General features: G+C 45.3%; 1 protein-coding gene across 1 annotated transcript in view; it reads left to right on the plus strand.

Moving 5' to 3' along the window:
• CLTCL1 (clathrin heavy chain like 1) overlaps positions 1–14,691 on the plus strand; it is a 131,655-nt gene that overhangs the window by 20,715 nt on the left and 96,249 nt on the right. The window contains 1 exon segment of the mRNA XM_053587525.1: positions 1,420–1,688. Within this exon segment, the coding sequence (XP_053443500.1) occupies positions 1,420–1,688 (269 nt within the window).

The raw sequence follows: 14,691 nt of genomic DNA on the forward strand, positions 1-14,691 counted from the left end.
AATGTCTGCTGTAACGGATGCTAATATAGAACAAATCTAACATTGCAGATCTAGGATTTAAAACATAGTGAGCCTGTTAAATGGGCAAGTTGGTTTAGTGTGAAGGGAAGGTTGTGTTCTCTCTTGAAAGCTGGAGACATCAGGCAGCACCTGTGGCTCAGTAGGTAGGGTGCTAGGCCCATATACCAAGGGCTGCAGGTTCGAACCCGGCCCTGACCAAACTGCAACAAAAAAATAGCAGGCGTTGTGGCGGGTGCCTATAGTCCCAGCTTCTCGGGAGGCTGAGGCAAGAGAATCGCTTAAGCCCAAGAGCTGGAGGTTGCTGTGAACTGTGATGCCACAGCACTCTACCGAGGGCAATAAAGTGAGACTCTGTCTCTAAAAAAAAAGAAGAAAGAAAGTTGGAGACATCACTCAAAGATAGTATGTCTTACATTTTTGCTGATTTATCCAGAAAAGTATTTTTAAATGAGAAGAACTAATTTCTTTTTTTCTTTCTTTCTTTTTTTTTCGAGACAAGAGTTTCACTTTGTCGCCCTCAATAGAGTGCGTGGCATCACAGCTCACAGCAACCTCCAACTCCTGGGCTTAGGCAATTCTCTTGCCTCAGCCTCCTGAGTAGCTGGGACTACAGGTGCCCACCACAATGCCCAGCTATTTTTTTCTTGCAGTTTGTCTGGGGCCAGGTTCAAACCCGTGCCCTCGGTATATGGGGCCGGTGCCCTACTCACTGAGCCACAGGCACCCCCCCAAGAAGAACTAATTTCTGATTGTTATTCATCCATTCTGTAAATATTCACACATTTTTATCTTCTTCTGAAGAAGAGTCCAATGCATGTGAGACTTTTCTCAGTGTAGTCATAAGAGTGTGATTAATTATTACTCAAGCAGCTCTTTCTCCTGTTAATCAGATTAGCTTTAAGTAGTACAACTTAGTGTAAAATTAGAAGGATTTAGAATTAAGAGATTAAGAATTAGTCCTTCAGGCTTGGCACCTGTAGTTCAGTGAATAGGGCGCCAGCCACATACACTGAGGCTGTCAGGTTCGAGCCCGGCCTGGGCCTGCTAAGCAACAATGACAACTGCAACCAAAAAATAGCCAGGTGTTGTGGCAGGCACTTGTAGTCCCAGCTACTTGGGAGGCTGAGGCAAGAGAATCTCTTTTTTTTTTGTTGTTGTTGTTGTTGTTGCAGTTTTGGCCGGGGCTGGGTTTGAACCCGCCACCCTCGGCATATGGGGCCGGCGCCCTACTCACTGAGCCACAGGTGCCGCCCAAGGCAAGAGAATCTCTTAAGCCCATGAGTTTGAGGTTGCTGTGAGCTGTGACGCCACAGCACTCTACAGAGGGCAACATAATGAGACTCTGTCTAAAAAAAAAAAAGAATTAGTCCTTCAGCTTTTTAATTTATCTTTTTCTAGCTGGGAAGACACTTCAGATCTTCCGTATTGAGATGAAGAATAAGATGAAGGCTTACACCATGGCAGAAGAGGTGGTTTTCTGGAAATGGGTTTCTGTGCACACAGTTGTCTTGGTGACTGAGACCACAGTCTACCACTGGAGCATGGAGGGCGACACCCATCCCATGAAGATGTTTGAGAGACATGCCAGCCTGGCCGGGTGCCAGGTGATCAACTACCGGACTGACGAGAGCCACAAATGGCTGCTGCTCATGGGCCTCTCAGCACAGGTGAGCCTTGTGCCCTTCGGGCTGGTCTCATGTGACTCAGAGGCCTGATGGTGGAGTGAAATGGGCGAGTCATTGAGGGTGGTGTGCAGCTGCAAGGCTGGTGTGCACCTCCAAGGCTGGCGTGCAGCTGTAAACCGGGGCACAGCTGCAAGGCTGGTGTGCAGCTGTAAGGTTGGTGTGTAGCTGAACGGCAGAAGAAGTAGGCCCAGAACTGAAAGGAACCAAGATTACCACAGATCTCGTAATCAAGATCAAGTAATTTTATTTATTTATTTATTTATTTATTTAGAGACAGAATCTCACCATGTCATCCTGGGTAGAGTACCGTAGTGTCACAGCTCACAGCAACCTCCAACTCTTGGGCTTAAGCAATTCTCTTGCCTCAGCCTCCCAAGTAGCTGGGACTACGGGCACTCGCCACAGCGCCTGGCTATTTTTGTTGCAGTTGTCATTGTTGTTTAACTGGCCCGGGCTAGGTTTGAACCCGCCAACCCGCCAACCTGGGTGTATGTGGCTGGCACCATAACCACTGTGCTATGGGCACCGAGCCCGGATCAAGTAGTTTTAACTCTTTTGGCTCACTGACTACTGTGTTCCCACAGGTTGTTGGTGTTCATTCTATAGATATTTCTGGCACAGGTTTGAGAAGTGAATTGAGGAACTTTGTAGAGCAACTTGGAACCTACAGAATTATAAGAAGTATGATTTAGACTCTAGTTTAAGGACTTAAAGGAATGTTACTAACTCATTTTCTTTTATAATGAAAGTAATATCTTTTCCTCCTCCCGTTTTTCATTCCTGGGTGGTTGATCCAGTCACCAGGTACTTCAGGACTACCAGATGTTTGGCACTTGAAATCTGGGTCTTTGTTAGCCAGTCATGAACATCGAGGGGCCTTTCTACAGCCTGCTGGGGAGGTGTGTCTGCAGAATTCTAGTAATTAAAGAGCTGTCTGATATTTGAAGAGAGTGCTATGGGAGCCGTGAGAGTCTTCAGCCCAGGGGGAGCTAAGCTGCATTTTATTAGCTGTAAATGTGTCTCTGGAAGAAACTGTTTATGTGAAGACATGGGGATGGCTCACTCTGGAGATATACTGGGCAAGGTAAGAGTGAGAGGCAGCTAGAGGGACAGTCAGCTAGCATCTGACTGGGGGCAGACTAAGGTGCCTGCTCTGTCTCACAAGCAAGGGGAATTCTGTAACAGGTTTTAAGTTAGAATGATTTGGTTTTTAGCAGCATTGTGGAAGGGAAAAATGCGGGCAGAGATGTCGAGGGAAGACCGGCATGAAGACTGGAGGCCAGGAGGCTACTTGACAGGCACAAATGGGAGCCAGGCCCTGCAGTCTGTCTGGAGTAGAAACAAGAGTGAGAAAGGTGGACAATAAGCAGAGGGGAAGGAGAACTTTCCACTTCAGGGTCTCTTCTCTGCATCCCCAAGAGGAATGAGGCATGCGTGACGTAGCTGGAGGCAGTGGCACTGTGCCTATCCAGGGAGCCAAGACTTGGGCTGACCCCACCTGGTGAAGGGCTTCTCCGACACTCAGCTCACATCTGAGTCTTGGGCTGACCCGCCCTGGTGAACGGCTTCTACAACACACAGCTCACATCTGAAAGGCCAGAGACAGAAAGCTTTACCTAAGGTCAGGAACAAGACAGGGTGTCTACTTTTGCTTCTTCAATTTTAACATTGGACTAGAGGTTCTGGCCAGGAAAGTTAGGCAAGAAAATGGTATAAAATGCATCTAGATTTGAATGGAAGAATTAAAACCATCTCTGTTTGCCAGTGAAGGATCTTGTGTATTGATATCCTAGAGAATCCAGTAAAGAACTGTTAGAACTAATAGACAAGCTCAGGATGGTTGCAGAATACAGGACAAATATACAAAAATGCCAATTGTGTTGCCAGCCAGCCAGCTGGGACCATCTGTCTGCTGTGCAGAGGAAGCCAGCACCAGAGGCTCAGGCTCCCAGCAGAGGAGAGTTTATCCCACAGCACTGAGACCCTGGGGCCAAGGAGGAAGGAAGCAGATGTCCCAGGAATCCAGTCAGAGTTCTGTTTTGGTCCCTTTCACCAGAGGTGAAGGGTTCACAACAGAGGAGAGTTTAGCCACTAGCACTAAGTGAAAGACAGGAGCAATTTCTCAAATTCATCTCCCTGAGAATTGGGAAGACAGGGCTTTTAAAGACCTCGGCAGAGAACCAGGCAGTCAGGGTCTGCTAATTGCCTGGGTTCAGGCGGAATCATCAGTCCCTTCTCATAGGCCACTGATTCAGGGGGGTGTCAATTGATCCACTGGGATGCAGTTCCTTGGGTGTAGGGGCCGTGACCAGCTGAGTCAGTCACTTGGTCTGGGTGGGTCAGCCAGTCCACTGGAAGGCAGGACCTGGCCGTTATCTCAAAAACTGCCCCAAGGTTCCAAACAGGCAACATCATCTACAGAGGAAAGTTAAGAATCTTTACAACTACTAGCTATGCCCTTTGGAGTAGCAATTACAGAGGCAAACAGGGGGTGGTGACTATATTATCAAACAGACGAGGGTAACAGCTGGCCATCATCATCGTCATTTTAGTGAGCCTGCTCCTTCACAGAGTTTTGGGGCCCTTACCCTAGTTCTTGCCTTGCACCCCTTATCAATCTGTAAGGGTGGTTTCACTGGTGTTCCCACACGCTTGCAATGAATAATCCAAAAATAGAATTAAGAAAACAATTCAGGCTGAATATGGGCTCATGCCTATAATCCCAGCCCCCTGGGAGACCTGGTGGGAGGATCTCTTGAGGTCAGCAGTTCAAGACCAGCCTGAGCAGGAGCGGCTCTGTTTCTACCAAGTATAGAAGAAATTAGCCAGGTGCACCTATAGTCCCAACTCCTGGGAGGCTGAGGCAGGAAGTTCATTTGAGCCCAGAAATTCAAGGTTGCTATCAGCTAGGCTGAGGCCACAGCACTCTACCCAGCGTGAGAGAATGAGGCTGTGTCTCAAAAAAAGAAAAATTTCATTCATGATAACATCAAAATGAATAAAATATTTAGAGTACAATAAAATACTTACAATCTCTTACTGTCAGTGGGAGGTTGGGGGAGTAAAGACCTTTGAAAGTCTGCTTCATAAAAGCAATGAGAAAACTGGTTAAACGTTATCAAAACCAACTTTCTCAGAATTCTGGAAATTAACCACAGGCTCACAAAAATCCAAAGAACTCTTATCTGAGACAACTGGCTAGATTTCAGAATCTCAGAAAATTATCTATATTTCAAGAGCTCAGAAAATTGCTGCTATGTAACAAATGTAAAAAGAAAACTAAAAATCTCCTTCCCCTCCAAATTCTTGTGCAAAAGGGAGGAAAGGGCCTCTGGCACCGTGAGGAACCAGCCACACAGATCACTGGCTCAGGGAATTCTTTTTTTTTTTTTTTCCTCACTTTTTTGCCCTCAGTAGAGCGTCATAGTGTCAGAGCTCACAGCAACCTCCAACTCCTGGGCTTAAGCGATTCTCTTGCCTCAGCCTCCCGAGTAACTGGGACTACAGGAGCCCGCCACAATGCCTGGCTATTTTTTTGTTGCAGTTTTGCAGGGGCCAGGTTTGAACCCGCCACCTTTGGCATATGGGGCCAGCGCCCTGCCCACTGAGCCACAGGCGCTGCCCTGCTCAGCGAATTCTTTACTGGCCTCCCATAAACAAGGACATGGAAATCCTAACACCTAAAACTAAAGTTGGTTCCTTTCCACAGTAGTAATGAATTACAAGTTCACTTTTACGGGAATAGAACAGAGACAAGACAGACTCTGACGTTCTTCCACCTACCAGGGCTATCTACATAGTTGATGCTAACATTCACTTTATCTTATGAGAAATGTAGATTTCCCCGGGCCTCACAAGAACGGAGTCACTGTCTCACAGCCAACGTTCCCAACCTTTCATCTTCCTGTAATTTTTCATTTTAATGTTTAAATGCTGATAATTTCTGAAAGGTTTTGGACCCAAGGAAGAAAGATTATTCCAAGGTGCGAAACAAAGGAAAACAGAATCCCCGTTCTGTAGAAATCATGTGGTCTTTATTCCCACCTGGATGAGGGGGTGTGAAATCAAGAAAGGAATTCCACACATGGGTTGTGGCAGATGGGCATGTAAAGGGTCAGGGAGGGCAGCAATTGGTGGCATTCCTCTTTCCTGGGGGGATACAAGCCTGACCCTTCCTGGGCGGGTCATGAACCTGACCCTGCCTGGGTGGGGCAGGTCTTTTTGGGCAGGTACACCTGATTCTATCTGTCAACTTCCAGATTCTCCTCCAGAAAAAGACAACTTCAGCTCTGTCTGCCGTTTGGTTCCTTTCTTTTCCTGGATGTGTCCTTAACACCAGCTTAATAAATCTCCACTGATTGAGACTTTTGCCTCAGTCACTTACTTGGGTGGACACAAGTTTGTGGTGTTTTTAACTTGGCCTCTTCCCGCCTCTCTCCATCTGTGTGATACCCTTGTCTGAACTTGGCAATTTGGTGAAATTCAGCAACCTGACGGCCTCTGGAGGAGGTAGAATGGCCTGGAACTTCCCAAAAGCACTATTCCCAGAAGAATGTCACTATCTGGCTGTTTGGAGGTTCTTTTGTTTCAGGAAGTTGAGGCCCAATGGAGAGAACGAACACCCAAACACCACGTTTAAAAGAGGAAGGGCTTTATTTCAGCCAGCAGAGCAACACACAGAAGAATTCAAAATGGCCATGTTCCCCACTGGCTCAGTCTTCTCCATTTTATCCTTAGTCAAAAAGTCCCAGCCCATGGGTCCCTTTCTCATTGGTCAGTTTGAATCAAGCTGGAGAAGTGGCCTCTGGCTTTTACGGAAGTGGAAGTGTGTTTCCAGGTCTCAGGGAGTTAAGGTTCTATAAATTCCTAAGAGCTGAGTCACCACAGGGAGAACCTTGCAGCTATGTCCTTGGGGTCTCCTTGAGAAGACCTCTTAGACCTTACTTTTTCTGGATATATTCTCTCACTTTTTTTTTTGAGACAGAGTCTCACTATGTTGCCCTGGGTAGAGTGCTGTGGCATCACAGCTCACAGCAATCTCCAACTCTTGACCTTAAGCAATTCTCTTGCCTCAACCTCCCAAGTTGCTGGGACTACAGGCACCCACCACAAGGCCCAGCTATTTTTTGTTGCAGTTGTCACTGTTGTTTAGCAGGCCCTGGACTGGGTTTGAACCCACTACCCTTGGTGTATGTGGCTGGCACTGTAACCACTGTGCTACAGGCACCGAGCCACTTTAAAGTCTTAATTCAAAGGCCTTGTCTTTCCCTGACTTGACTCAGAGCTCCTTCAATGTGAACAGCCTGGTTCCTTGGGACATTTGTGATCAAACCATCACAGCAATTGTTTAACATCACAGCTATCCTGAGGGGATGATAGTAGTTGGAGCAAACAAGAAGCTAATCAAAAACTTAAGTAGAAAAGCTGTGGAAAGATGTGTTCTTAAGGGGCTTCACAAGTGTGAACATGATACTGAAATTTCAGTAGGTCCTTGGTCTCGGGGATTCGAAGAATGAACCCACGGACCACAGACTTTTATTAGAAGTTAGAAAAGAATTCAGAAAAGCACCAGAGCTTCTGGAAGGGGGAAAGAACTGAAGAACTCTCTCTGAAGCCTCCATGTCGGCTCTTTTATCTAGGGGTCTTAAGTCTAGAGGATTTTACAGTCTTTGTCCCTGAGAAGGGATAAGGGTGTGTGCTCGTATCCAAGGTTGAACCACTGAAAAAAACCATCACAGGCTGCTTTGTTCATAATCTTATCAGAGCCAAGAGGGTGTGTCCCGAAGAAGGCAGTCTGCTTGTGCCTGGAAATGGGGATCTGACCTCTGAGTTCACTTGGGCCTCGAGAATGGGGGGGGGGGGCGCCCTGTCTATCCCTGAGTGGTGGAATCCTGTATCAAACATACTTCTAGGAATCTGGAAGGCCATCACGCATGTGCAGGGCTAAGCCTGGAGATAGTTGGAAGGGAGCGGTGGCACCCAGACAAGACTGCAGTGCAGATTGTTCAGGCCTGCAGAGGGGTGATCCACCTGGGTATGGCAGAGGTGGTGTCCACAGCCTGGACAGATGGAGACCCTTTCATATGGGGCCATAGGGGGCAGGCAAATGTCATAGCTTGCCTGGAGGGTTCGGATCCTTTGGCATGAACTTTGGAGGTGAGATCCCTGTGTCTTTGTCTTCAGAGGAGAAGAGGAGGGGAAGGGAAAGGTTCACGTGTGGCTGCTTTAGGCCCCCAAAACAAGGCCCCAAGCTCTCCCCTACCACTCACCTGGAGGCTCTGTGCGAGGAGACTGAGGGCTGGGGCCGGAGGCAGATTCCAACCTGCCTGCTTGAGTATGGAAGGCCTGTCCCCACACAGCCTCCCTGCTGAGTATGGAATGCCTGTCCCCATAACACAGCCTATCTGCCTGAGTATTCAAGGCCTGTCCACACACACATACAGCCTTGCAGCAAAGGCTGAGGCTCAAGGTATTTGAAGGAATATCATTAAATCTTTAATTTAGATCTCTTTAGATCATTAATTGGCCACTAACCAAGTAGAGACTTCAGTGACCACATATATTAAATAATACAGACATTACAGAATTAATAAAGGAAAGTTCCTAAACACAACAGCCAACAACAAGTTCAGGGATGAGTATCTGATTTCTTGAGTTACCACTTTATATTATAGTAGAACCTCTGTGTGGTGAACACCCAAGAAACTCTGGGGGTTCTACTAAACTTTGTTTTTTTGCATATCTTGTATTTTTTTTGTAGAAAACTGGACATTTTAAATACAGTAGACTCTCCATAGTTGACCACCATCCTACACTGATCACCTCCTTAAGTTGAACTAATTTTAATAAACCAGACACACACCACATGTACATGCCAACAAGGCAGGCCTTGCTCCTCATGCTGATCACCTCTATATGTTGACCAGTTTGTTACAGTCCGTTGGGTGGTCAACTCACAGAGATTCTACCATATATAACCCATAATGGGGTGGAGGGCTGAGGGAAGGAAATAAAAGCAATAAATAGAAACTTCTGAGGAAGCTGGTTGTGTGGTTGTGAAGATTAATATTTTTCATAACATTGACCCAGACATTAGAGTTACTTTTATTTATTTTATTTTTTTTTTTTGAGAAAGGGTCTTGCCTTGTTGCCCCAACTAGAGTACAGTGGCATCATAATAGCTCACAACAACCTCCAACTCCTAAGTTCAAGTGATCTTCCTGCCTGAGCCTCCCTAATAGCTAAGATTACAGGCATGCACCACCATGCCTGGCTAATTTTTTCTATTTTTTGGTAGAGAAGGGGTCTCAGGCTGTTCTCAAACTTCTGATCTTAAGTAGTCCTCGCACATCAGCCTCCCAAGTAATAGAATTACAGTTGTGAGTCATGGCACCAGGCCCAAGGTTACATTTAAAGACTTTAAATCAGCTGTTTAAAGTATGTTCAAAGAACTAATGGAAATCATGTCTAACGAATTGAAGAGAAATATGAGTAGTATCTCTCACCAAACAGGTAACATCAATAAAGGTATAGGAAATATTAAAAGAATAACAGCCTCAGAGATGTATGGGACACTGTGTACAACAAGCTCAACAGGGGGAAGGCACAGAAAGAACAGTTGAAGAAATAATGGCCCCAACTTTCCAAATTTGATGAAAAATATTAATCTGCATAACCAGGAATCTCAAAGAGATCCACACCTAGACAGTACTATGACCAAACTATCAAAGGACAATCCTGAAAGCAGTGACAAGCAACTCAATATGTAAAAGAGACCCTCAGTAACCTCCCTGATGTCTCCTTAGAAGGCAGTGTGATGCATACTCAGTGTGAGAAGAAACTGATGACATGAGAGACCCTAGTAATCCCCCTGAAGTCTCCTCAGAGGCAGTGAGATGCATATTCAGAGTGAGAAGCAACTGATGATGTGAGAGACCCTCAGTAACCTCCCTGATGTCTCCTAATAAGGCAGTGAGATGCATATTCAGATGGAGAAGCAACTGATGATGTGAGAGACCCTCAGTAAGCCCCAGGAAGTCTCCTCAGAAGGCAGTGAGATGCATATTCAGAGTGAAGGAAACTGATGACGCGAGAGACCCTCAGTAACCTCCCTGATGTCTCCTAATAAGGCAGTGAGATGCATATTCAGATGGAGAAGCAACTGATGACGTGAGAGACCCTCAGTAACCTCCCTGATGTCTCCTAAGAAGGCAGTGAGATGCATATTCAGATGGAGAAGCAACTGATGACGTGAGAGACCCTCAGTAATCCCCCTGAAGTCTCCTCAGAAGGCAGTGAAAAGCAACTGATGATGTAAGAGACCCTCAGTAAGCCCCCTTATGTCTCCTACGAAGGCAGTGAGATGCATATTCAGATGGAGAAGCAACTGATGATGTGAGAGACCCTCAGTAACCTCCCTGATGTCTCCTAATAAGGCAGTGAGATGCATATTCAGATGGAGAAGCAACTGATGACGTGAGAGACCCTCAGTAAGCTCCCTGAAGTCTCCTCAGAAGGCAGTGAAAAGCAACTGATGATGTGAGAGACCCTCAGTAAGCTCCCCAAGTCTCCTCAGAAGGCAGTGAGATGCATATTCACAGTGACAAGCAGCTGATGATGTGAGAGACCCTTAGTAAGCTCCCTGATGTCTCCTCAGAAGACAGTGAGATGCTTCACAGTGCTGAATGAAAAATAAATAGGAACTTTACGCTAAAACCACCAAAAGAATCCTTCAAAAAATACAGTTTTTCATTAAAGCATTTCAAAAATAAAAACAGAATTTGTGTCTTGCAGTTGTTACCAAACTCACAATTCTTCACCCTCAAGTCAAGAGAAATTGGCTCACTACAGAAAAAGGAATTAATATAGGCAAGACTTTGTTGAGTGGGGATTTTGCTCAAACCAAGGGGAGACAGTGCTGGTTAAGGAGCAACCAGACTGGCTCTCTGAAAAAAGGGCTAGGGAACCTTTAAAGGGTAGAGAGATAAGGTTTGACACTAGCATTGAAGTCACAGCATGTAGAGGTGGAATTTTATTGGCAGCCACCCACCCAGTGGTCATGTTTCTTCATATGTTGCATGTCTCTGCGTGTTACATCTCCACCATCGATGGTCATGATCTTTAGCATTAAAAGGAAGTGGAAAGTCTGCCAATTGCTCCCCCAAGGGGGCTGCTCTGATGATTGCCTGCTTTTCTGTTAAATAAAGCAGCACTACCTTATATTGAAGCTGGGTGTTAATCATTGTCAAAGCTTTTGTTCAGTATTGTAAACAGGCCTACACTTTGGCTCAAGGCTCAGGCAGGCAGCCACTGTCCCCCACCTATACTTTATCAGCCCTACCTACAAGAAATACTAAGGAAATTTCTTTGGTTGGAAATGAAAAGACATGAGGCAGTTAAGTCAAACCCATGTGAAGAAATGAGAGTGCTAGAATACAGTAGTAACAGGATCGGTGAGGGAACAGAGCTACAAAGAGAAGTTGTTGTACACTCTTTTAAATTGGTATTAATTCCAATTAGATTGTTATAAATTAAGAGGTCAGTTGTAATCCCTAGGTAAGAAAATAAGAAAATAACATTTAGGGAAAATAGTGGGTGGTGCCTGTGGCTCAGTGAGTAGGATACCGGCACCATATACCAAGGGTGGCAGGTTTGAACCCAGCCCCAGCCACACTGCAAAAAAAAAATAGCTGGGCGTTGTGGCAGGTGCTTGTAGTCCCAGCTACATGGAAGGCTGAGGCAAGAGAATCACCTAGGTCCAAGAGCTGGAAGTTGTTGTGAACTGTGATGCTACAGCACTCTACAGAGGGCAACAAAGTGAGACTCTGTCTCTTAAAAAAAGAAAAAAACAAAGAATGGGTAGCGCCTGTGGCTCAAAGGAGTAGGGTGCTGGCCCCATATGCCGGAGGTGGCAGGTTCAAACCCAGCCCCAGCCAAAAACTGCAGAAAAAAAAGAAAGAAAAAAGAAAAGAAAGAAAATAGTAAAAGAAATAAGGGAATCGAAATGACAGCTAGAAGTTGTCTAACACAACAGAAGGCCACAAAGAACTGAAAAATAAAAATTGACATAAGACATAGAGAAAACAAATAGCAAAATGGCAGAAGTAAATCATTTTTTGTCAGTAATTACATTAAGTGTCTTTTTCCAGAGTTTTCAATAGTTGGGGGAAACTGCATTGAGTGGCAAGCTTGGAAGAGTGGGTGGACTGAACAGTATACAGCAACCAGATATGAATGCTGGTTGGAGTGGATTAGCCATAGGTGTGGTGGCTGGTGAGGCAGCTAAACTTAGAAGGTCACAGAGGCCAGGGGGCTGCCATTGTGGGAAGGTCGGGAGAACATCTTAGCAGGGACGTAAAGTGTGGCCATCTTAATTCCGCCTGCCAGGATAAGAACTCCACTCTTAGGACAGGCTGAGGGACTCTCATACCCCACAGGAAATGGAGTCAGGGGGCACTGTGAAACCTGCCCCTGAAGGATTCTGTGACCTTTAAGATCCCAACCAGGCAGGGTCTGAATGCTGAGGAAACAATCAGGTAATCACGGAAGGCAACGTAAGTTTGGAATAAGGACTGTAGAGGTTACTGGCTGTGCTCTCTGTCTCCTAAAAAAGCAACAGTACCACCTGGTGTCCCGGTGACACATTGCAACGTACTGTTATCAAGAGCAAGGACTTCTGTTTAAAACAAAGGAGGCAGTGAGAAGGAAAAAGGAGGACAAGCAGGTGAACAAGAAGAAAGAACACATGAGGAAACAACAGAAAAATTCAGGCACCATGAAAAACCAAAACAGAGCAACTCCCCCATGGGACCATGAGGTAGCTACTGCAGAAGACTCCACCTAAAAAGAATTAATAGACTTGACAGAAAGGGAATTTAAAATATGGATGATAAAGACAAAGGAATGGACAAGAAAATGGAGAGACACAACCAAAAGTCAGATGAGAGACACGTAGAATGTAAAAAAGGATATGGTGGAACTTAAGGAAATGAAGGAGACAACCAGGGCATGTAAAGAGGGAGTAGAAAGTATCAAAAATAGGTTAGACCGTGGAAAAGAAAGAACCTCAGAGCTAGAGGATAAAATTTTCAAGTTGACCCACGTAGTTAAAGAGGCAGGAAAGAAAAGAGAGAAAGCAGAACAGGCACTTAGAGAACTACGAGACTCCATGAAGCCTTGAAACATATGAATGATAGGGATTTCTGAAGGAAAGGAAGATTGTCCCAAAAGAATGGAAGCCCTACTGGAGACCATCATAAAGGAAAACCTCCCAAGTTTTACTAAAGACTGTAACACATTCCTCTCAGATGGATATCAAACCTCAGGTCATCTCAACTCAAACAGAGCCTCTCTAAGACACAGAGTCAAGATGAAAGAAAAGATTCTGCAAGCAGACATGAGTAAGCACCAACTGACCTACAGAAGCAGAGCCATTAGAATGACAGCAGACTTTTCAACTGAAACTTTCCAAGCCAGAAGAGCATGGTCATCCATCTTCAATGTTCTTAAACAAAACCATTTTCAGCCCAGAATTCTGTATCCTGCTAAACTGAGCTTCAAAATGGATGGAAAAATCAAATCTTTTGCGGACATGTAAACACTCAGGATATTTTCCACAACAAGGCTAGCTCTACAGGAAATGCTTAGACCTATTCTCAGCACTGACCACCACAATGGACCACCAGTAAAGTTAACACTCAGAAGCTAAAAGTTAAAACTTAGCTTCTATAGGTGAAAAGCCTATATGCCTCTGTGCCCACCATTCTGAGAGTGAGTGGGGACAAATTCTTACTTTGCACAGTCAGGCCGAAACTGGGACTGAACCCTAACTAGGCCATTAAGCCTGAGTGCTTTGGAGGTGAAAGTCCAGTGCTCAGAAGCTGGCCATGGGGCTGGGGTGTGCAAACACATCATCGGTAAGTCCTAGGAATCTCCGGGCTGTGGTTTTGTAAGATAAGGTCTCGGCCTCTAGGTGATTTGGGCTTTCAGAAAGCAGAAGAACAATCAACCTTTTCCCCGCAGCAGTCTCATGACTTAGCAGCTTATGGGAAAAATGACTAATGGCATGTTTTTCCAGGACTACTAATTTTAAATATAATAGAAAGAGTGAGTATCAGTTGATCAGTAGATTAGCAGATTCCAGGAAAGGGTTAATTTGTTTTTACAAAATACCTATGAAGTGATTGGGTGATTATTGATTAACAGTGTGTGCGTGCAGAACTGGCTATTTAAGCTTGTCAGAAATAAAGAAGTTTGCTACATGCCACCAGAGCTTGTAGTCATCTTTGCCTCATACTACTTCAATAAACAGGTCTAACCTCCACGTCATCGACCACCCGAACACCCATCATACAACAGCTTCCACAGTGGCACAAAGGATAAAATTACACAAGGGACTTTCACAAAGTAAGATGAATAGAACTCCACCACACTTATCAATTCTCTCAATAAATATCAATGGACTGAACTCACCACTGAAGAGGCACAGACTGGCTGATTGGATAAAAAAGCATAAGCTGTCCATGTGCTCTCTCCAGGAGACACACCTAGCCTTGAAGGACAAAACAACACTCAGGGTGAAGGAATGGAAAACAGTATTTCAAGCAAATGGAAATAAGAAAGGAGGGGTTGCAATGTAATTCTCAGATACAAGTTAAGAAAGACAAAGATGGGGTGGCATCTGTGGCTCAGTGGGTAGGGCGCCGGTCCCATATACTGAGGGTGGCAGGTTCGAACCTGGCCCCAACCAAACTGCAACAAAAAATATCCGGGTGTCGTGGGAGGCTCCTGTAGTCCCAGCTACTCAGGAGGCTGAGGCAAGAGAATTGCCTAAGCCCGGGAGTTGGAGGTTGCTGTAAGCTGGGAAGCCATGGCACTCTACCGAGGATGATAAAGTGAGACTTTGTCTCAATAAAATGAAAGAAAGAAAGAAAGAAAGACAAAGATGGACACTTTTTACCAGTCGAAGGAACAATACAACAAGAAG

This window comes from Nycticebus coucang, chromosome 4 (assembly GCF_027406575.1).
Source record: "Nycticebus coucang isolate mNycCou1 chromosome 4, mNycCou1.pri, whole genome shotgun sequence".
Classification (NCBI taxonomy): domain Eukaryota; kingdom Metazoa; phylum Chordata; class Mammalia; order Primates; family Lorisidae; genus Nycticebus; species Nycticebus coucang.